The 23,159-nt window shown below is 34.6% G+C and overlaps 2 protein-coding genes across 2 annotated transcripts in view; one reads left to right on the forward strand and one right to left on the reverse strand.

Moving 5' to 3' along the window:
- LOC148941223 (neuroligin-4, Y-linked-like) overlaps window positions 1-19,299 on the forward strand; it is a 36,040-nt gene extending 16,741 nt beyond the window's left edge. The window contains exons 2-3 of the mRNA XM_089104547.1: window positions 3,237-3,349; window positions 18,618-19,299. Coding sequence (XP_088960673.1) covers window positions 3,237-3,349; window positions 18,618-19,201 — 697 coding nt within the window. The 3' untranslated portion in view covers window positions 19,202-19,299. The remainder of the gene's footprint in view (window positions 1-3,236; window positions 3,350-18,617) is intronic.
- The window catches only part of LOC148941222 (neuroligin-1-like), a 421,037-nt gene that overhangs the window by 200,546 nt on the left and 197,332 nt on the right, over window positions 1-23,159 (reverse strand). The window lies entirely within an intron of this gene.

The following is a 23,159-nucleotide window of genomic DNA, read 5'->3' on the forward strand; positions in this document are numbered from 1 at the left end:
TGTGAAAAATGTTTGGTGTGAAAAATGCTTGGACAGACAAAGGTCGCATTTTCGCGAAATTACCCAGCCAAAGCGCACCGCGTTGGCTCTTTAGCCTAGCTGATACTTATTGAATTTGTCGTAGTTGATTTAGTTAGAAGTATCTCATTTTTTTTTTTTTCTTCTGTTGTTACTATTTTTTTTTTTTTTTTTTTTTTGAGTGGATGTTGTATGGATGATGGGTGACATTTCTCACTTGCGAATTTCTAGAGAGTAATCCTTTTAGAGTAGGAGATGTTCTTTATGATGATTTAATTCAAATGCTGATTTTTCCCTGCAAAGAGATAGTTGTTATGTGGATGTGTTTTTTTTTTTTTATGTAGTAGTTGTAGAGCTTTATAATAATAGCATTTGCAGCCATCGTAAACAAACCTTCGGGTTTTTGTAGATGGCTGCTGTAAATTTGTTTGTATTTTTTTATGTTAAATAAATTAATTTGAATTTGAATTGAATTTCTAATAGAAACGCCCTCATCTAGCAAGCTTGTCGCCCAACCTTGCTGCAGCGGGGATTGAACCCTGGTGCACCGTATTGGCAAGAAGAGCATCAATCCATTGCACTACAACAAAAGTGTTCTTTAGAGCCGAAAAATTAATTTTCATCTTTTTAGTCTATTTGTAAAACGTGGTCTAAAAAAAATTATAAAGTAATTATTTGTTACTAATGCCTTGACTTTTCTATACCGTAACATAAGCTTACGTACAGTAAAATTCTACATTTAACTTACATATACAGAGCACTATAATACATCGAAGGTGTTTTCCTGTGACAGTCCCGATGGTTGGAAAATATTTAATTTTCACGCAGTATAGCAAGCTCATGGCAAAACATATGAGTTCTTTGCACGTCAATGGCAAAATATATATTTTTGCTCTCAACTCTGGCCTAATAAATAGCATCACTCGTCAAATAAGGTGCGAATGCCAATAGATTAAAAGAGATTTTTCAAAGAAGTAGAAACTTTGCAGAAGGGATTTGAAAGATTTGAAAAGGAAGAAGCTATGCATTTGTTAAAGAGGCAAACACTATTGACATTTGAAAGGCAATATCAGGAAAGTAATGAATATTGAACAGGCAAGCTCGGCAAATCAACCACATTTGCTCAACACACTCAAATAAAACTTCTCAAACACTAGAAATTCAAATAAAAAATAAAATAAAACAGTGGACGATGTGCGATGGCAACCTGAAATAAATTACGCACCAAAATCATTCCTGATATAAAAGTATCTTCTTTTTTACCATGATCAGGAAGATTAGGACTGTTTTTCAAGTCTCAAGCAACATATTCAAAAACGAAGACCATCATAGCAAGTAGGAAAAGTTACCTTGGTATCTCTGTTGTCGCGTTCGTACAAAACGTCGGCAAAGTTGCAAAGTAAGCAGCAGAGCCATGACCTTATAATCACCGCAGATATCCCGTTAATATTCTTGATATTGCATTTTTTTCTAAAACTAGTTCAAGTTTTTAGTATGGCTCTTTTATATACACGGAACGTGGTACAGGCATTGATAGGATTCCGTTAAAAAAATGTAGCAGCAAAGCCTTTACAATAACTTTATAGGAGTCTGTGAACAATGGCCCCTTGATGCCTAAGAGTCTGGCCGATCTTGATGGTCGGTCTTGATGGCAACTCATCTGGCTGGTCTTAATGCCCAAAAGTTTCGATTACTGAACAAATATCATTACAAAACACAATAGCATTTTCTTCAGAGGAGCTGTTTTTGAAAACACTATAGCAGCTATAAAGATTACACACTCTTACATATTTTTGGACTCAAATTCACTCTTTGAGTCCGGAAATTGACCTTACAGCTTGCTGTTTAGAGAGATTAAAGTTTCGAATGAGGTTATTAAGGCCTTGCTGATGGTAAAAATATGGTTTTGGTTAACAAGTACCAGGTTCAAGTGAAGGATCATCTATATTTTGATTCAAATAATTTTCAGTATTAGTTAGGTTAGAATCAGAGGTATCACTTAAAGTCGTATCTGTATATAGTAGAGGGAGCTCTTCATTGCGAAAGATAGTTTTCATTGCGGATTGCCATTAATGGACACTTAACTGTATATTTAGAATTTGATGTGATTCTCTAAATATTTATCAAACGAAATAACAATGTCAAAAAATGTGATCATTTGGTTACCTCTTTTGAGAATAGTAAATGGTGCATGACGTGTATCATTTTCTCAGCCAGTCAGTCGTCAAGCACGTGATACTCAAGTGGGATACAATTTTGCTGATTTGCATGATGCATGATTTACAGGCTTTTGTGGCATAATGAAAGCACAAAACACTGAAACACAGTATTCACAACCCTGGTTTATCATTTTATGCTTCCACTTTGACAGTCAGCTCAATAATCACACATCACATTCCAAGAGTATCAGGTCTGATCGTGCCCAGATTTCATTGAACTATTACACCCGTGTTCTATGATATTTTAGCATAATGTTCCTTGGACACAGCTTGAGCGAAATACGACGGATAAGTCGAAGTTCCTTATAACAGGTCAAACAAAACGTTAAAATCAGATTTTGTAAGGTAGATTTCAAAGAAAAACTATGCCTGTTGGGAAAATTCTAACTACACGTCCAAATTCAGGATAAAAAAAAACCCACTAGATTCATTATCCAGATTTCTAATAAAAAAAACTTTGTTCACCAGTATTATGGAAAGATTTGGCTGGATAAAATAAGCACAGAGCTGTTGCTAGAACTACAAGTTTAGAATTATAGAACTGCTATAATTTTGTGCGAAGGAGGGAGAAGTAAAATTGAATTTTTAATTCGTAAGCTTTTAAATTTTCTTGGGGGTGAAGGTGGGAGGTTTCTTGGAAGAATCCTAAAGGGCAGTCTCTACTAACTCTACCCATGTGTGCCTGAATGAGTTTAAACGTCATATAGCGTGGACAAAAAGAAGCCAAGACAACAGAATTTCTAGGTGCTTTCAGCGACTGTCTGGATCGTTAAGACGCATATAAGGGTTTTTTGGAACAAAAACATCAATAAGTTTTTTGAAAAACTTTTGTTTTTTGAATATAAGAGCCTATTGGATACCTTTTCAAAAAGTCCAATGAAAAGTGTTAGAAAGAGATGATAAAGAGATGAAAAGATTCTCAGTGTGTAAATTAGATACAATTTGATTATGAAGTACTTTCTCAAGTGTTTCTCTCATATAACAGAACTTTCTTTTCAGAAATCCGAACTACAATCAAGAGATCTCAAATTTGCAATTAAAAGAGAGACAGAAGCCGAAGTACGTTGCATGGGAGCCATACGACCCTTTGAAGCAGAAGTATATGGAATTAGGTAAATAAATTTAGTTCTCTATTTTTTTTGCTTCAGCTTGGTTGTTTCAACACGGGGGGGGGGTTAAGTTTTTTGGTCTGCAATTCCATTTTGCTTCGAAAATTATAGGAATTATCATATATGGCTGCAAGTATATCCAAGGAAAATTTATGTCGTATACTTTCGTGTTAAAAGGTGTGCTTTAATTCTATTGATTCCTTTTGTGACTTACATTTGGGAGCCAATCAAATTCTTCCTTATTTATGATGAGGTTGGCACACTGAACTTGAAGTCTTTCGTCCAAGAGTTTAAGGGTTCGAGTCCTTGTGTCGCCGGTTATTTAGTTTGGAACGGGGGTCAGTTGTGTGACTCTAAAAGCTCAGTCAGAGTTTACCCAGCTCTAAATGAGTACCAGGAGAAATATAGAAAAGGTAAACAGGAAGGGTGTGCGAGAGCATACGATGATGGGACCCCAGCCCCCTCCTTCCCCCATTGTACTTCATGACTGAAGAGCCATGAAACGGAGATCAACACCTCCAGCAGGGACTGTAAAGTTCAATGAGATTATTTTTTCTTTTTTTCTTATGACAAGGAAAATCCCCTCTCGCAATTTTAAACCGGTTTAATTAAAAATTATGGTAATGCGGTTTAATTAAAAATTCTGGTAAATTTAGACTAGCATCAAAATTCAGTTTGGTGAGGGAGAAATATCTTCACCTTATTGAAAGCTGTTTGATTTGAACTGTTTGATTGAAGCTGTTTGATTGAAGCTTTTGCAAGAAATATTTGGCCAGTAAAAAAAAAATAAAAACTTTTGAGTCACAGCTTACATTTCTTACATTTCTTACAAGGAAACTCTCTTTTTTTTTGTGTTTATATTCTGTTGACAGGCACGAGCACTTTATTATTTCTGAAGTAGAAATTTTTTTTTTTTTTAGAAATTTAAATAAGGCATTGATCATCATGGTGATCTAAGACCAGAGAAATTTTCTTTCAGCTCAGATCCAAGATGATGAAAGTTTAGAATCTAGATTGAAGTTATATCAAATAGATTGAAGCCTACATAATAAATAGAACATGACTTAAATAGGCATCTGATAAGAAATAAGATAGGAATTATTTTTTAAAATCTTTCACGAGCTCTACCTTAGTTAAACTTACTTCTTTTGTCAAACGAAAGAACTTTTGATGACTAGGCCACAAAACATTGACAAATAAAAGGTGGCATGGTCAAAAAAAAATTGAAAATTTGGCTATGCCGTGTTCTATGGATGAAGGATTTCTTATTGTCAAAGATTGTACTTTTTGGTCATCCCTCTTTTACCAAACAAATTATCATCGGGGTGGGAGAGGCAACAAGAAACGATTTAAAGGAAATTGTACATTTACGGGAGAGGGTAAAGAGGCTCTGAGTAACCTGGGATAGAAGATAAGTGTGAGCAACTACGCTGGCCTCAGGCTGCTTGGTGCTGCAATGAGTTGTTACGAGTAATAGTAGACCGAATAAACAAATAAAGACAAAAACAAAAGCATGTTGTTGTTGGAAAAAAAAGAAGATAATCTTCATATGAATAAGATATGAAGATTAAATTCTCTAAGCCACAATTGGCTGGTTTCATCAGTACCCTGGTTTAAACTAAAAAAAATTTAAAAAAAAATTGTATGCTGACCAATGGTCTGCGTTGCTCAGGTACCGATCTCCTGATTCAATGCCTTCGGCCGGAGTGCAATGCGTGGCTGGAGGCAAATCATCTGAAGCTTCCCGTATTTTCCCCCCAGATTTCTTCAGGAACCTATTTAGAGTTGGATCGACTCTAGCTGAGCCTACAGAGTCACACCCCTGACCCCTGTTCCAAACCAAATAACCAACGACGCAAGGATTCGAACCCCTGACCTCAGGATTTCAAGTCTGGAACGCTAGTCATTTGGCTAGGACGGCCCGCTAAAAACTAGAGTAAACTTCGACAAGCTCATATATCTTGCATGTCATCAGAGGTACATGAGATGTTCAAAAGTACCTTTATATATAGATGGCATTCCAGGCAGACTGCTTTGGTACTGCTCACTTTAGTGGCGCTTTCCTCTTAAAGAGTTGGTAATTTGATTTTCAATGCCATATTGAGGTTGGATAAATACGAAAAACGTGGAACCTTCGATCTTTTTCACATAATAATCCGTGGACCCACTTTATTAGTACAGTCCAACTGTTTACAGAGATATGATATTTCCAGTATTCTATCCTAAATAAATCTCGGTACAAAACTACAAATGAAACACAGATCATAGAGCATATAGGAATATTAGTTGGGAGATAGTTAAATATTTTCATTGCATTGACCAAATACTTTGGACCTATCTGAGGACACAGACTGGAATATACGTTTATTATGTACAGTTATGTACAGGATGTACATATGTACAGGAATATGTGTTTTACCTACAGTCAGGGTTGAGTTTAACCTTCACAATCTGTTATTATTCTCTTAAAAAGTTAGGAGAGACCAGAATTCAGGCTAAAACTGTTCAGTAGAAAGTTTTTATGACTAGTCACAATACAAATATTGCTTTTAAATCCCTGTTATTTTTTTTACGTTTAGCGCATATTTTTGAATTCGTCTACTTAATTTCAAGGCCGTTTACAAAGAAAAGACCATCTTACGGCCTAATAACAAGATAAATATTTTATTAAACCCTTTTAATGTTTTTTTTTAGTAAACCTGTCTGCTAACTATTAAGGAAATGTTTAAAAGAGTCATCTTACGGCCTAGTCACATTGTTTTAAAATCTTTATAATTTTCTGCGTAAGCCTGTCTGCTAACTACCAAGGCAGTGTACAAAATTATGGTCATCTTCCCGTCTAATCCCAGGATAAATGTTGTTTTAAACCCTTTTAATTTTTTTTTTTTTCTAGTAAACCCGTCTGCTAACTATCAAGACAGCGTACAAATAGTCATCTTACGGCCTAGTCACAGGATAAATATTGTTTTTAAATCTTTTAAATATATGTAGTGTAAACCTGTCTGTCAACTATCAAGGCAGTGTGCAAAGTAATGACCATCTTACGGCCTAATCACAGGATAAATGCTGCTTTAAACCCTTTTAATGTTTTTTTCTTTTGTAAACCTGTCTGCTAACTATCAAGGCAGTGTTCAAAATAATGGTCATCTTACGGTCTAATCACAGGATAAATGCTGTTTTAACCCCTTTTCATGATTTTTTTTTTGTAAACCTTTCTTCTAACTATCAAAGCAGTGTACAAAGAATTGACCATCTTGCGGCCTAGTTATAGGATAAATGCTGTCTTAAACCCTTGTAAAGTTTTTTTATTGTGTGTGTAAACCCGTCTGCTAATTATCAAGGCAATACACAAAATAGTGGTCACCTTACGGCCTAGTCAAAACATAAATGTTGTTTTAAACCCTTTTAATGTTATTGTGTAAGCCCGTCTACTAACTATCAAGGCAGTGTACAAAATAAAGGTGATCGTACGGTACAGTCACAGGATAAATATTGTTTTAATTTTTTTAACTATTTTCTTACGTTCGGAGCTTACTTTTTGAGCTCGTCTGCTACAAGTCAAGGCAATGGGAAAAGAAATGACCGACCAAAAATTACTAACTCTCACGATAAATAAAGATAGAGTTACTATTTCTAACGATAAATAAAATATTAATCTATAAGTAATAAAGTCAAATTATTATAAGTTATGGTCTTTGGTACATTTCAAGTAGTCTCCACTTAATTTCACCCCTAATGACCTTAGGAGAGACTATCCAGTTTATTGCCTAGTCCAAAGATATATATCGTTTAAAAAGACTTTTAATGTGATTTTACTACTACGCTTAGAACATATTTTTTTAACCAGTTTGTTTTATACTAAGGCACAGTAACATAAAAAGCCAAACCCTTAAACTCTCAAATTTGAAATTTAATTTAAGTGGTCTCCACTTAAGCCCTAAGTCTTAACAATTATAAAGTATAATCGGCTCATTTAAGAAGAAATAGATTTGGAAGCCATCCTTAAAGTTGGTTTTTTGACATAGCGTTTGACAAACAGTGAACAATAAAAATGGTACGATATTTTTATAAAAAAAAATAAAATATAACAAAAGAGAAATTATGAACCTCAGTCCATAAGAATATGCTAAAAAGGATGCATAAGCCCTATGGAGGATAATTCTGATTCTTCTAATTCGAAGATCATGGATCGACTCACCAAAGCTTCAATTAACTATATTAATTTTTCTGATCGAAGATCATTCTAATTCTTCTGATAATTCTGATTCTTCTAGCTCAAAGATCTTGGATCGACTCATCAAAACTTCAATTATGCTAGCGTTGCTTGGCTTTCCTGTTCCACTTGGAACTTTATTTTAGTTTTATAAACCTAGTACAAGGTAATTTTCCAAGTCAGCAACGCTCCAATTGAGGGACAACCATTGCCTTGATCCTCATAAACTAGAAATCTCCCTCACTTTGGCTCTCTGTCCTAGCAAAATAGACCTTTTTCTCGCTCAGGGATTAAATCACCGGCCGTCAAAGTGACTGATACTTTGATTTATCAAACATTATTACTGCTAATGAAAAAAATAACTCTACCTATGTCGATCTGGCCTCATTTTTCTTCGATTTTTTGTACCGATGAATTTCTGTCTATATTGATTTGGAAAGACAAGCTGTGGAAATGATTTTTGAAGCTGAATGGGTCTTTTTAAAGTTTTGCTTGTTTTTTCAATTAGTATTTTTTCCACAGTGGGAAGGGGGGAACCATCTCCCCTTGTCTGTTCACTTTCCAGGTCAGCTACTCTGGCTCTTCATCACTATATCTACGTTTAGCGAGGCTAAGTGCATTTAATCCATCCACATCACAGCATAGCGTTTCACAAGCATTTCACAAGTATCACAAGCATTGCGTTTAAAAAGGCGTTATCAAATGTCTGAATTATTAAATAATCAAATGAGAAAAAACAAGTTTTTTAACTAAAAGCAAGGAACAAGATTAAAACTTATAACGAACAGGAATTATTCGGTATATTAGGAGGGATACACCTTTCTCAACCCTTGCTCTTTATAAAAAATTCTTAAAGTTATTTAGAAATACTTCAATTTCAAATTTAGCCTTCCTTGTATTTGAGCAGTCTTTCTTAAAAAATTGGGACAAAAGGTCAAATTTTAGCGTAAAGACTGAGGGTTGAGGAAAGGGTATTCCCATGCTACACGGAACAATTTCTGTTCGTTTTAAATTTCAATGTTACTCATTAATGTCAGTTGAAATAAACTTCATTTTTTTCTTATTTGATTGCTGAAAAATTAGATATAGATAAAGTGATATAGTAAAGATAGATATAGTGATGAAGAACCAGGTTTCACTAATCCTGATAATGAAAAGACAGGGGCAGATGGCTCCCCCTCCTCGCTACTGAAAAATTACTAATTTAAAAAATAAGGAAAAATTTAAAAGATCCTATCACCTTCAAAAATTATTTCCAATTCTAAACTACTCTTTCAAAATCAATTCTGACCGTTAAATAAATAATGCCAAGAAATCCCCTTCTCTCCCCTCCCATAAAAAAAAAATTCTTTTTAAATTTTCCCCAGGAAATTTTCCTATTTACGGAAAATGCTACTCATGGAAAATACCCTCACTAAAAATCAGCCCTAAAGAAATTTCTGTAAACTTCCCAATAACAAAAACTAGACTATGCTTGAACAATGGGCAAGTTGTACAACTTACACCCCTTTCCCCAGGGGCTATGGACGTCTTGTCATCCCCAGAGGCACATTTACTGGAGCTTCAAACTGTGCTGAATCTAATGGCTGTCTCAAGATCGGATCTCTTGAGGAAAACGGGGTTTGGAAGGCTCGCTAGATGCCCTTCAATCTTTTTGGTTACTTAAAAAGGGCACTAGAACTTTTTATTTGAACGAACTCTTCTCAAATTTCTAGGGTCAATGGTTTGGTATGATCTCTTTTGAAAAAAAAACACATCAAATACAAAACTACACGTTTGTGGATAGGAGCTTGAAACCTACAGTAGTGTTCTCTGAAATGTTGAATCTGGAACCTTGTTGATTTCTTGAATTATGCTGACTTCTATTAGGATCTTTTGACTTTTCGGGTTTTTTCCTCTTTTTGGAAAATCAGGCTAATTTTCTCAGGCTCCACGGATCATCAAGTTAAACTTAAAGATTTCTTATGTTTGGAATCAGCATAAAAAGTCAGTTCTTTTGATGCACCAATTAATATCAAAATTCCTTTTTTTAGAGTTTCGGTTACAATTGGGCCGAGTCGCTACGCACTTTCAGTTCGTTACCACGAACTGTTTGATACTTACATTTCAATTATCGTTGACAAATTTAGCCCAACACTATGATTTATTTATGATTTATATGATTTATTTGGCTTCAGCGCAAGGCTGATGTATATTTCAGGTCTAAGAGCACATTGGTAAATCTAATTTAGTTTATTGGATGCATTTGACAAAAATATGCTTTCTTAATTGCAGTTGCTTCAGTTTAAGAGTATTCTAGACTTGACAGTCATTCTAGGGAAGTAACCTTTCTTCAGAGAATTAAATTTGGTGGAAAACAATTATCCCTGTGAATGAAATTCAAGCAAATAGGGTCCAAAAGAATTTATGTTTGCAACATGGGAGAATTATTTTTTTTTATTTGGTTATTGCAAGCTTTATATTTACAAATTTGGCTCTTGCAAACCTAACTATTTTACTTAATTTCTTATAAGACATTTATTAGTGAAAATTAGGTTTATTTTGTCATCATAAATTAATTATTGGCTTATAGAGTTGCGATAAATTCCCGTTAGTTTTAATTCAATTATAGCTTTATCCTGATAAATTTCATGACATTGATTTCTCTTTATAACTCGAAAATTACTGACAAGTTTAAAAACAAAATTAGACCCATTTTGGGTTATACATTTCAATCAAAGCTTTTTTGGGCCTGATAGAAAACATTTATTATTTATTTTATGTTTTTTTCTCATTATTTATTTTCTATTTATTTATGTATCATCTTTTTTGTGTGTGTTTTTGTTGTTTTTGTTGTGTTTTTATTGTTTGTGATCTGTTTTATTGATTTTTATTTTAAGAAGAGTCTGAAGAACTGTGTCACAAGTTATAGAAAAAAATAATTGACTCTTGACAATCTATCTGAATATATCAAGTAACAGACAATCTTATAGTCCAGTCCTAGGATCCTCTTCCCTTTTCTTTGTTTATTAGTAAGGGGAATAAGAGGTTTTAACTAGGAATGGTGAGGGTCAAATAGCCGATAGAAGTCTTGCGAAATCATGTTTCTGTGACAGAATAAGAAGGGAGGAGCCAACACAGAAATGTTTCCTTTTTTTCTTTTTTTCTTTTTTGTTAACTTGCAAAACTTACATAGCAAGTCGTGCATTACTCGCTCAAACAGTTTATTTATGGAATAGCCCTTATATTATTTGCTGAAACAGATTATTTTAATTCGCCATGTTCGGTGAAGATGACTCCTGCCTTTTACCAATACTAGTTTTGTTTCAAGTTTAATTCTCAAAATAGTCACTAGTCCCTTTTACTGATTAAATAAAAAACACAAGTTTTTTTAACTGAAAGTAAGGAACGACGTTAAAACTTAAAACGAACAGAAATTATTCCGTATATGAAAGGAGCTGTCCCCTCCTCCACGCCTCGCTCTTTACGCTAAAGTTTTTCATTGTTTTAAAAAATAAGAGTTGTGAGAAAGTAAAAACTATAGCGTAAAGAGCGAGGCGGTGAGGAGGGGACAACCCCTTTCATATAAGGAATAATTTCTGTTCGTTTTAAGTTTTAACGTCGTTCCTTACTTTCAGTTAAAAAAAACTTGTATTTTTTTATTTAATTTTTGAAAGTTTTTGAATTAATGCAGGTTTTGATTTTGGCTCACCGTACATGAATAATTAAAAAAAATTGAACATTAATTTTACTTTATTTGGTTAAATGGCTTTCTCGAAACCTGTTTAATTTTATTTACGAACTTTTTTATTAGTAATAATTATACGTAACTTACGAATTAACTTACGTAACGAACCTCTATATTCTTATATTTTTAATATGTATATTAGAGGGTTCACCCTCTAGTCAATACCTTGCTCTTTAAGCTAAAGTTCGAATTTTGTTCCAATTCTTTAAAAATGACCCCTTAATCACAAATGCCGTTAATTAGAATAAATAGCTCTTATGAAAGTACTAAGTAATCTTTGGCTTAAAGAGCGAGGTATTGACTAGGGGTTGGACCCAATCTATACGTAATGATTTCTTGTGTTTTAAGTCTTGATGTTGCTCCTTACTTTCAGTTAAAAAACTTGTTTTTTTTATATATAATTTCTGATCTTTTTTTAAATAATGCTGGGAAATCCGGCGCCCCCTTCAAAGCAGTGTCCCTTCTCCCATGAAAACTTCCTTCATGGTAAGATCCTCCCACATAACCCCCCACCCATTCCCCCCCCCCACTACCAGGAAAAATCCCCTCTGAAAACGTCTGTATACTTCCCAATAACCAATACTATATGTAACATTGGGTAAAGTTCATAACTTTCAGCCCTCTCCCCGAGAACTTTGGGGGATTAAGTCATCCTAAAAGACATAGTTATCATATTTTCGACCATGCTGAACAAAATGGCTATCTCAAAATTTTGATCGGGTGACTTTGGGAAAAAAATGAGCGTGGGAGGGGGCCTCCCACGATATTCTAGGACCACTGGGTCGATACGATCACCCCTGGGAAAAAAAACAAACAAAACAAATAAACACGCATCCGTGATCTTTCTTCTGGCAAAAAATGCAAAATTCCACATTTTTGTACATAGGAGCTTAAAACCTCCGCAGTAGGGTTCTATGATACGCTGAATATGATGGTATGATTTTAATTAAGATTCTATAACTTTTAGGGGGTCTTTTCCCCTTTTTTTGAAAATCAGTCAAATTTTCTCAGGCGCGTAACTTTTGATATGTAAGACTAAACTTGATGAATCTTATATATTTGAAATCAGCATTAAAATCTGTTTCTTTTGATGGATCTATTGGTATCAAAATTTCGTTTTCTACAGTTTCGGTTACCATTGAGCCGGGTCGCTCCTTACTTACAGTTCGTTACCACGAACTGTTTGACTAACCAGTTTAAAACGCTCTTAAGTTTAAGAAATTGAATTTAAAATATATTTAAAATTCTACTGGATGGTTCCAGGCTAAACATTACTTTCACTTTCAGGGAGGAAATCAGTGAATTCAGGGAGGAAATCCGAGATGAATTCATTCAAAATTGCATAGTTTCCGTTAAGATAAAAAGGTCAAAAATTGCATCACATGCTCACAGCATTTATGGATTTTAGAGAAAAATGTTGTAAAAAAAATTTGATGGTCTATAAGGACGTATCTAGGGGGAGGTTACCAGTATTGTCCCCCCTCCCTCCGAAGTTTTGTCCGACATCGTAACACGTAGCACAAATTTATAAAAATGTTTTAATGTGTTTTTTCAAGTCTTTTTGTACCCCTCCCCCGTTCCTTCAAAAAATTAGAGTTCCAAATAGGGACAGGTCCTTATATTAGACAGTGAAACAAAAATATATGCAAAAGTCTGAGATATTTTGATGACATAGTCAGTCATCAGTCATGAATATTTTATTCAGTGTAAATACAGTTTGTTTAATTTTATAGAGTAACTCTACTGATGATGATGACTGAATATGCAATGAAAATATCTCGAGTTTGTGTATATATTTCTTTTTCACTGTCTAATAAAAGGATATGTCTTTATTGGAACTCTCATTTGTTTTGTCATAGAACAGGCAGCGTGGTCTTGGAAAATATATCACCCTCCCCCCCAAAAAAAAATCCCCCCAACAAAAATCCTTGATACGCCCTTGATAATCTAACCCTATTTAAAAAAAAAATATCTGCGGACGGGATTATGCTAAAACCTCTACTTATTTAGCATTCTTGAGACATCTCTAATTTTAATAGAATCTTATTCCTTTTTTTCCAAAATAATAGTTTTTTTTATTCTCTTCTTGTGTTCCTGAAGAAATCTCTCAGAGACTTCGAAAATATCTCAGAAAACACTTCATAACTTCTTTTTATTTGTCGTTACATTCATCATACACGGACTATGCTGAAGTTTTTACTGATTTAACCTTCTTTAGTGTTAATGGGACTCTTTTTTGGGGGGATTTCTTTTCTTGCCAAGACAATAGAATAATTTTTTTTCTTCTTCTTCTTTTACCTCTGAAAATATCTCTCAGAGGAACCAAAAACATCTCTCTATGGCTTTCTCAATATATGAAACGTTTTTCTATTTATTTTGTTTATCATTAATCGTTTTCAATCTTCCCATCTGATATTATCTTTAACATTTTTCACACTCAACTAAATGGCTTGGTGCATAGCAAACGAGGAAAATTCTGTAGAATCATGAGTCAGTTGTTTCAACTGTTTTTCTGCTCTGTTATGGCCGTGCTACACTGTTTTATTACACATCAACAAAAAATTTTAAATCAGAATTTATGAACGTCTCAGGTCGATTTTAACTTCACCCTTGTAGCATATTACAGAAGAGGAAATTTGAAATGGCCAATTCTTAGTGTAGAAATCTTTAAATTTAAGCTATCGTCAAATACTAATGCGGGGATCCCACGGCGTCAATAAAGTTAATAAACCGTTTTCCTCGCATAACTTTGTTGACTTTATTGCAGTGGGAAAGAAGTTAAACTTTATTTAACTTTTTCAAGAAAGTCCGCAAAGTTCAACCAATAGCAGAAGACGTGTGGAAAATTTCCAATAAACAACATACAAATTAGTTTCTACAAATATAACCGTGTATACTTTTTTAGATATTTAGCTTGGTAAAAAAAAAAATCATTTATTATTAAAAGAAAAAAAAATGCCTAAAAAGATGGTTTTCTCAGCTCTATTTTTGACTATTTCAGTTACTTTCTATGAAAAACTGATGTCAAGTCAAAAAGATGAAATGCTTGTATAAGTGGGACAAACTTTATGGTTCGTAATTTCATGACAAACTTTATTAACTTTATTGACGCCGTGGGAGCCCCACATAATACTACATCTTCATATCTGTTGCATCTTTATTTTACTGATAAAAGAACTGATATCCAATCTTTCATGTTTCCAAATTTCAAAAAAAATATGCATTAAATCTTCATTCTGTTTGAAAAAATCACAATATTTACGCTTGAAGATTAACCATAGTCCATCTCGTCGAACTATTCGTGCAATATATTATTAGCACTCTAGTCATATATTATTAGCACTCTAGTGCATAATTATGTTTTTATCGATAGGTGTGACCATAATCTGGCTTGGGCATTATGCAACAATATGTTTCAAACTTGCTCCTCTTTCAGAGCTGAGCTCCCTTACTTTTGAATGGTCAGCCTTTTATACACTTCTTTTTCAGGCTTCCTTTCATAGTAGAAAATGGTCAATGATCGGTTGTTCTGCATGTGCCTATGTTAGGGCACATTCACACAATGCTAAAGAGCCTTTCCCATTAGAAAAACTTTTGAATCTACGTTACTTCAGGTAGCCTTGCAGATCAATTTTAGTCCGTAACGCAGGCATTACCATATAGATTGCTCTATTTAGAATTTTATGCAACGCAACGTTCATTTTACATTATTAAAAAGTCAACATTGTAACATCAAAGTGTTATTTCTGACTGAACAATTAATAAGAACAAGTTAGTGAACTCATCTTAGATAGACTTTAACGCTTGATTAGAGCTTGAGTCCCCATATCAGTTTTTATTATTGAAAAGTTTACTTATGACAATTCTGACGCTTCTGGACAATTATTACAATAGTATTACAGATTTTGACGTTAGCATTGTGTGAAAGGACTTGTCTAATCATGAAATGTTACATTTAACGAACCGTAAATTAATCAATTAACACCAGAAGGTACGTACGTTGCGTAGAAGCTGTTATAGGCATATAGTTTTATAAGTTAAGGGAAGCAGTGTTGGACATTACCCTGCATAGTATAGGACCGTACACCCAACTTGGGTTGCATCTAATTTTTATCTTTTTAGATCTCTCCATCTTAGACATATTTATAGCTCACCCCATATTATTCCTGAACTAGAAGACGTTTTTCACTTAGATAAGGTCTGAATATAAATGTTATGAATAATACAAAACATGTAAATAAATAAATTCTGAGTACAAGTGTTGGGCTTTAGCACTCAATATTAATCCCCTACAAAAAAAGTATAACAGTTAAAATACCCTGAGTGGGTTTAGAAGGTGGATCGATTAAACTTGTCATAAACAAAACCAAATGTTTTTAGTATTATACTTCTTTGTGCTTTATTATGATTGATTTTCAGTAAATAAGTCACAGAAAATCTGCAGAAATTACAACAAAAAGAAGCGTAGACATTTTTGCTGCTGCCTGTATACAGAGGACAGTTTAACGTTAATAAAGCAAGTTATGACTAACAATAAAAGCAAACACCTTTTTTCTACTAAAATAAATACAAAAAAAACTGATTTCAGAACCTCCTGAGTGGCCAATAGTTTCCATTATTCAAGCTAACGTTAACCGATCACAATATGTGCTGTGCGGCCACAGTATGTACTACGAATTTCCGTGACCTGAATAAAAATTTAGTTGTACATATTGTGGCCGATTGAGTAGTACAGTACTCAATGTACTCTAACGTTAACCGATCACAATGTGTGCTGTGCGGCCACAGTATGTACTACGAATTTCCGTGACCTGAATAAAAATTTAGTAGTACATATTGTGGCCGATTGAATAGTACAGTACTCAATGTACTCTAACGTTAACCGATCACAACATGTGCTGTGCAGCCACAGTATGTACTACGAATTTCCGTGACCTGAATAAAAATTTTATTTGAACATGCTTTTACTCGCTCAATTTCTTTGAAATTCTTAAACATGAATTCTAAGTTTTTCACCTTCTAAATGTTAAAGTTCCAACTTTATATGTTTAAGTATATTTTTCTAATAATGTTACCGTTTCCTACTTTATTCTTCAACTGATAATAGTGAAATGAAAAGCAATTAAGTCTTTCCTAAATAAAAATTTGTTTTTCGGAGAAACTAATAGCTAAGCAAATCCTCTGGCTTTTAAAACTCTTGAAACAACTTGGGATATCCTATGTAATGGTACTTTGGAGAACTCAACGGGGTACTCAACTGAGTACTTAACGAGCATCTTATGTTTCCGCGATTTGCCAGGAGTTCTCTTGTTGGGGGAGTTCTGTTGTCGGAGGGTGCTCTCTCTCGGGGGAGTTTTCAAGTTGGCGAGTTCCTACCATAGGGTACAAGGCTGCAAAAATGATAACCAGTTTAGTGTCTGTTGAAACGTTACTTCTAGAAAGCCAATAATCATTTACATTTTTGGTTTTTGTTTGTAAGCTAACTTTCGGATGTATAACTAATTGTGAGGATGGAAATAACCATCATTTATAAGCCAGTGGGTTCAATGATGGTTGTCCAAAGATTCAAAACATATTGTGCAGTTAATGAATTTATCTTGTCTGACATTGGTTATATCTTATCTGAGTTTTTTTAGTTTAAGCAGTTGTCGGACTTACTCTTTAAGAAATTCGATAGATAATAGGATTGGAGACTGACCTGGAGAGACTATTTGTTTAATGTCTTGGGTGGAAGGATATAGAATAGAATAGGAATGAAACCCCCTCCCCAGTAATTTAAGGTATTTTTATCGGTGTTCTCTTTTCTTTATAAAATTTGATGTATTGTAGAATGTTAATTTATCACACTCCCCCTGTTTTTACCCAACAGTTGACTCGGTTTCTCATTACTTCTATCAAATCCCATCAGCCAAATAGCCGTAATTATGCTAATAGTCTGTCACACTTAGGCATTTCGTTTTAGACTCTCCAATTTTCGAAGGGGAAGGTACAAGGTAAAAAAGAACACAAAGAAAGCCAAATAATATTAAAAATATAAGACATTATTGGAAAAGTTGAAAAATTTTCAGCTTTTAGATGGCAGTGTACGGGTACCAAGGTCCTGTCATCCTGTGTACAATGCTGCTGCCATCCATTAGACTTCACTCATTTGTTCTTACTGAGCCAATGTGCAGCGACTATTTGGATTTCTATTTTGGACTTAGTCATTATTATTTCGAGTCGGTCTGTAACTTTGACTGATTTGTTAAGTCAGTGCTAAGTCAGAGTCAATTTTGCCACCAATTTTTTTCAGGCCATGTTTTTGCCACGATAATTCTTAATTTTTTTAGTCTCCTCTAAAATCTAAATTGTGCAACATAAACCACCCTGATTTGCCGTAACGAAAATGTGATCCTAACTTTTTTTTAATAATTAAACTTGGATATGCACGTCCCGTCCGAATTTATTAAAAAGAATATATTTTTCGCTCTCATATTCATTAGAAATTAGATACTTCTAATTTAGTTTGTTAGTTTCAAAAATACTGTATGTTTTGCTCTTTACTTTCATTAGAAAATCTTTATCATATATTAGTTAATTTAGAAAGATACTCCAGTACTACCCAAATAGTATAAGAAATATGCAATTGCTATGTTGTTACATTCGTGTTCATGGTTACGTTCTTCAAGGCCCTAAATGCTCCTCAAAATTCACAGTCCTGTACATGCTTGAGCAGCAGTGACATCTTCAAAAAGTATACTTGCTTTAAGAATTCCAGATTCACGCTTTGTACTCTCTATGTATTATCATAATCAACGCAGTAATGTTGACTTGGTAAAGAGTAATCTAATAAAATTTTCAAACCTAATTGATAACTTTTAGAATAGTATTAATTATTTAAGTGGCTCAGCAGTATCCGATGCTATGTAATAGCATCACCCTATGTACTACCTATGAGTGTAGTTACCCTATGAAATCACATTAATATTAAATATTTCAGTTGATTTAGTTCAAGGCCATACCCAGGGAGGGGGGTTAAAAGGGTTTGAACCCCCCCCCCCCCCGAAATTTTTGTCTGACTCGTAAAAAAATAACAATGATAGATATAAACAAATTTTTTATGCGTTTTTTTAGTTTTTTTTCGTGTAACCCCCCCCCCCCTTAAAAAATCTTTGAGTAAACCCCCCTCCCCCCGAAAAAAAAAACTGGGTATGGCCTTGATTTAATTGAATAATTGAACAAGTTGATTTATTTTATAACTAGTAATTAAATTATAGTTTAATTGATTCACGATATGATTTCTGCAATCCAAATAATAATTAATAATTTAATTGATACTTTCTTTTTGTCAGGCTCAAAGACACTAATGAGGAGTCATCTTCGTGCAAGACGAGTAGCTTTTTGGCAGCGTTTAGTGCCGGAATTACACAGAGCAGGAAAAGACGACCCCATTTCAGACCCTGGTTCCGACTACCCGCTGCCTGCAACTTCTCGCAATGAAACAGAAGAGAGTAACTCAACCATCACAACATGCTCATCGTCAACTTTAAAGCTAAGTGTCAATCATTCGGTAACTGAAATAAAAAATACAACAGTTCCAGAAGAGACAAATGTATACTCAACTGCACTAAGTTTAACAATTGCAATCGGTTGTTCATTGTTAGTGCTGAACATTTTAATGTTTGCTGCTTTATATTACAAGCGCGACGAGAAGAGGCTGTCAGAGCGCAGGTGCAGCGTGAGCACGCAGTCGAACTTACAAATGAGCTCATCAATGACACTCGATAGTAGCTATATACCTCTGATGCATCCAGGGCAAGTGCGTTACCCTCAAGATGTATCATGTATAGATTGCCCTATAGAATACTTAGGTCCTGGACGGGCTGCTCAATATGGATCAGGAGAGAATAATGCTAGTGAAAAAAGTGTTTTATAAGGTTAATAAGCTCGGTGATTTCAATATTTTTCTACTAGTGACTATTTAGTAAATTACGATTGTAAACAGTAAGTTTTTATTTAATAAATTTCCTTTCTTATGCACACGATGTTGGTGCCTGCACCTAGGGCCGGATTTAAAGCTTCGACACTACTAGGCTCAAGCGTTTTTGCCCTTCCTTTTTGCAAGCTATTCGGCGAAATCCCCGAAAATTCAGGAATAGTGGAATCCCGGGACAGAACGCAACTGATGGGCCAAAAGTAACGAAACAGTGGACCTGGCACTTTGACGATAAATTACATCAGTCCAGTTTTTTTGTACCTCCCTGTGCCCCCTGGCTTAGTTATTGTGCCCCCTGGCATTGTTCGTCCCTAGTTCCAGGCCTAGTGGGCCTATTGATAAATCCAGGACTGCCTGAATTTCCCCTTTTTAATCTCATGTAGTGTAGTTTTAATTTCCATCTTCATATCGATATTGAAAAGGATAAAATCTCCTAATTTGGGTTATTTAGGCAAAATGTATAATTAACAATTAATTGAAAAAAGCGTAGGATCACTGCTACATTTTAATTAAATCAAAAGATGGAAAAACTTGAGAATAATAGAAAAAATACCAAGAAGTTCCTTTTAAAGACGAAGTCCCAGTGGTGTTAATTTACTTCTAGTCTTCCTAATTATTTTTTTCCATATAACTCTCAGGGGTAAATTAAATTTAATAGTCGTAATTATATATAGATGCAGCGTAATAATTATAAGGGATTGCACCTTTTAATTATGATAGGGAATGAAAAAAAAACCTCGAATATATCTATTTAACATTCGGAAACCTTTATCAATGAAAAAAGAAAAAAAAATACTAAAATCACTATTAAGGAGGTTTGAGCCAGGGGCGGATCCAGGATTTTTTTGGGGGGGCACAAAATATGTTAATCCGATAAACTTGCTTTAGGAGCAAGTTTATTTAACACAAACTTGTATTAATTAAGTAAATTACACTTCTTTAGACTACATTAGGGGGGGCACGCGCCCCCTCGCCCCCCTCTGGATCCGCCACTGGTTTGAGCCTTCTGTAAATTTTCTTGGCTTAGAGGTCGTTCGACACATTGCTGCTGGAAAAAGAATTTGGGTATATTACCCCATCCATGCGACAGGGTAACAATTAAGAAATCAGAATTTTAGCTGAATCAATTCGTTTCAAGCTCTTCTTTTTAAAATTAATGAAGACCATATGAATATGTGAAAAGAGGTTCAATATTCTATTTACTGAGGTCATAAGAGCTAAGATTTGTACAGAAAAAAAAATAATAGTAAATACACAAAAGATATTAGATATCTACACTACTGGGTGTCCATAAAGCCTTTTCACAGTCTGTTGTGCATTGGAAGTGCATAGCCACTGTTTGATTTCATTAAAAAATAACTTTAAATTGTGTACATTTTAAGCACTGTACCGTATATAGCGAATTTATGGATACAATAGCTATAATACTCACCTTAAAGCCCATAGGAAAACAAAATAAAAACAAGTTTTTCCCCTTGGACTCATCTCAGGTCTATTCATACCTGGAAACCACAATTTTCTAAGACTTTCTTTTGATATTTTCTAAATTACTGAGTTTTTAGGGAAGTACCAATTTTTAGCAAAGTTGTCAAGTTGAATTGCAAAAATGAATAAACAAAACTAATCAGTTAAATTTGACAACACTTTTGTCCGTAAACAGTCGAACATTAACAATCTGTCAACTCCAGAAGACAAGTAACCCTTCAAAGGAAAGCTACACCTTCTTCAGTTGTTTGGCTACTAAAAAAAAACAACAAAAAAATGCAGAAAATTAGCTAAAATACTTATATGACATTAAAAAGGTTGAAAAGTATAGCAATCCTCTGTAGGTGTGGTTGTCTTTAAGAATCAGCAGATTATTAATGTTTGAATTTATTACACGACGAAACGTGTTGGCAAATACAATAATTAGTTATGCTTATTTATTTTAAAAGGTTCAACATGGCAACAATGACGAAAGTCTGATCCTACCCTAAAAACTTCATAAATTTGAAATAACTAAAAGAATAGACAATCTTGGTTTTCAGATATGAATAGACCTAAGGTTGGTCCAGGGTAAAAATAATTTATTTTGGGGTGGTTGGTGCTTAAACAATGTGAAACATCGAGGACTTTTATCCCTCTGGCCGGGAACTGAGATATATTTTAGTATATAAATTAAAGTATGTAAGTTTATTAACCCTGGCCAAAAACAAGCCAAAGTAATGCTAGATTAGTTGAGCTGGAAGAAATTTTTTTGGATTTAGAAAATATTTTTGATTTAGAAATTAATTATGAATCAGATACCCCGTTATTTGATAAAAGTAAATTTCCTAGAAGCCGTTAAGAAGAAGTGTGTAATTTAAGTACGGGACGCTCTGACTCTCAGCTCACTGTTCTTCAACTGATCTGTCAAGCGTTATGCTCATCGTTCGCGGATCTAACGACTCTTTGTCAACAGTTGCAGCCAGATGTAGTCGGACTTTGCGAAACCTTTTTAACAAGACAAACAGATACCCTTCAGGAAATACCTGGATATACTTCCCATTTTTTGCACAGAACAGCATTGAAGAGAGGAGGTTTAGCTATTTACATACGGCAAGAGTACTCGGTATGCATTAACAAAGAATTAACCTGGAATATAGAAGGAATTTTTGAATCACTTTTCCTGGAAATATGTTTACCTTCACAGAAGAAATTAACAGTTGGAGAAGTATACCGCCCACCGGCAAGATCTGTTTCTTCATTCTTGGAAAACTTAAGCCAAATATCGGATCATCTAGAGAAACAAGGAATGAAGCTATCTTAATGGGAGACTTCAGCATCAATCTAACTCTTCCTCTATCTTCCGGTGCGACAGATCTGCTTAGTATAATGTCTGCTTCGAATATGTACCCCTCGACGACGATTCCAACCCGAGTAACTGCCACTTCCCACTCACTGATTGACAACATTTTTTCGATTCTGCCTCCAACATCAGCCTCAGTTCTGCTATCCGACACTTCAGATCACTTCCCTCTGCTTACAAATTCCAACATACAGCATAAATATCCAAAGCCTAATGCTTTGATTAAGTAGGGGTTCACTACCTGGAAACTAAATGACGAGAACTTGAAAACTCTTAATCAAAATCTGGAGAGCACATCCTGGGAAAGTGTTATGAATACAAATGATGTTAATTCAGGATTTGAGGAATTTCATAACATTTTCATGAGAATATATGCGGATTGCTGTTTTGAAAAGCGTTCAAGGAAGACGGGACGGAAAAATCAACCCATAAGCCCTTGGATTAGTCATGGACTGCTCCAGTGTATTAACAGGAAAAATAAACTGTGGATTGATTACACAAATGACCCATGCATTGCAACGCTGGAGAAATATGAAAAATATAAAAATGTCTTCGATCAGTTTTACGTAAAGCTAAACGAGATTATTTGAGTGGGAAAATAGCTGAAAGTGACAAAAATTCTAGGAAAATATGGAAGTTTGTTAACTCTATACTGTATTCCTTCAGCCCCCCACCTGAGCTTCCATCTAAATTATCTGTCAAGGGGAGACAGTAACAGGACCTGATAACGTTGCAAATGCATTGGGAACATTTTTTGCAGAAGTGGGCAGAAAAACAGCAGATTCTGTTAGGAATTCTGCAAAGAGTTTTAAAGATTACCTTGGCCTGGCATGCACTAAGTCCATGGCAATAGCACCTGTCTCTCCATCTGAAATTCTACTAATCGTACTAAATCTAAGAGGCAATTCGGCTTCTGGGTTCGACCGAGTACATACCAAAGTGTTAAAACCAGTCGCCCCTTCAATCATAGAGCCCCTTATTTACCTCATAAATTTTTCTCTGCACAAGGGCACTTTCCCACAACTGCTAAAGAAAGCTAGAATAATTCCACTGCACAAAGGGGGTTCTCGA

This window comes from Artemia sp. Qi Xiang Cuo, chromosome 18, assembly GCF_049724085.1.
Source record: "Artemia sp. Qi Xiang Cuo chromosome 18, ASM4972408v1, whole genome shotgun sequence".
In the NCBI taxonomy this organism is placed as follows: domain Eukaryota; kingdom Metazoa; phylum Arthropoda; class Branchiopoda; order Anostraca; family Artemiidae; genus Artemia; species Artemia sp. Qi Xiang Cuo.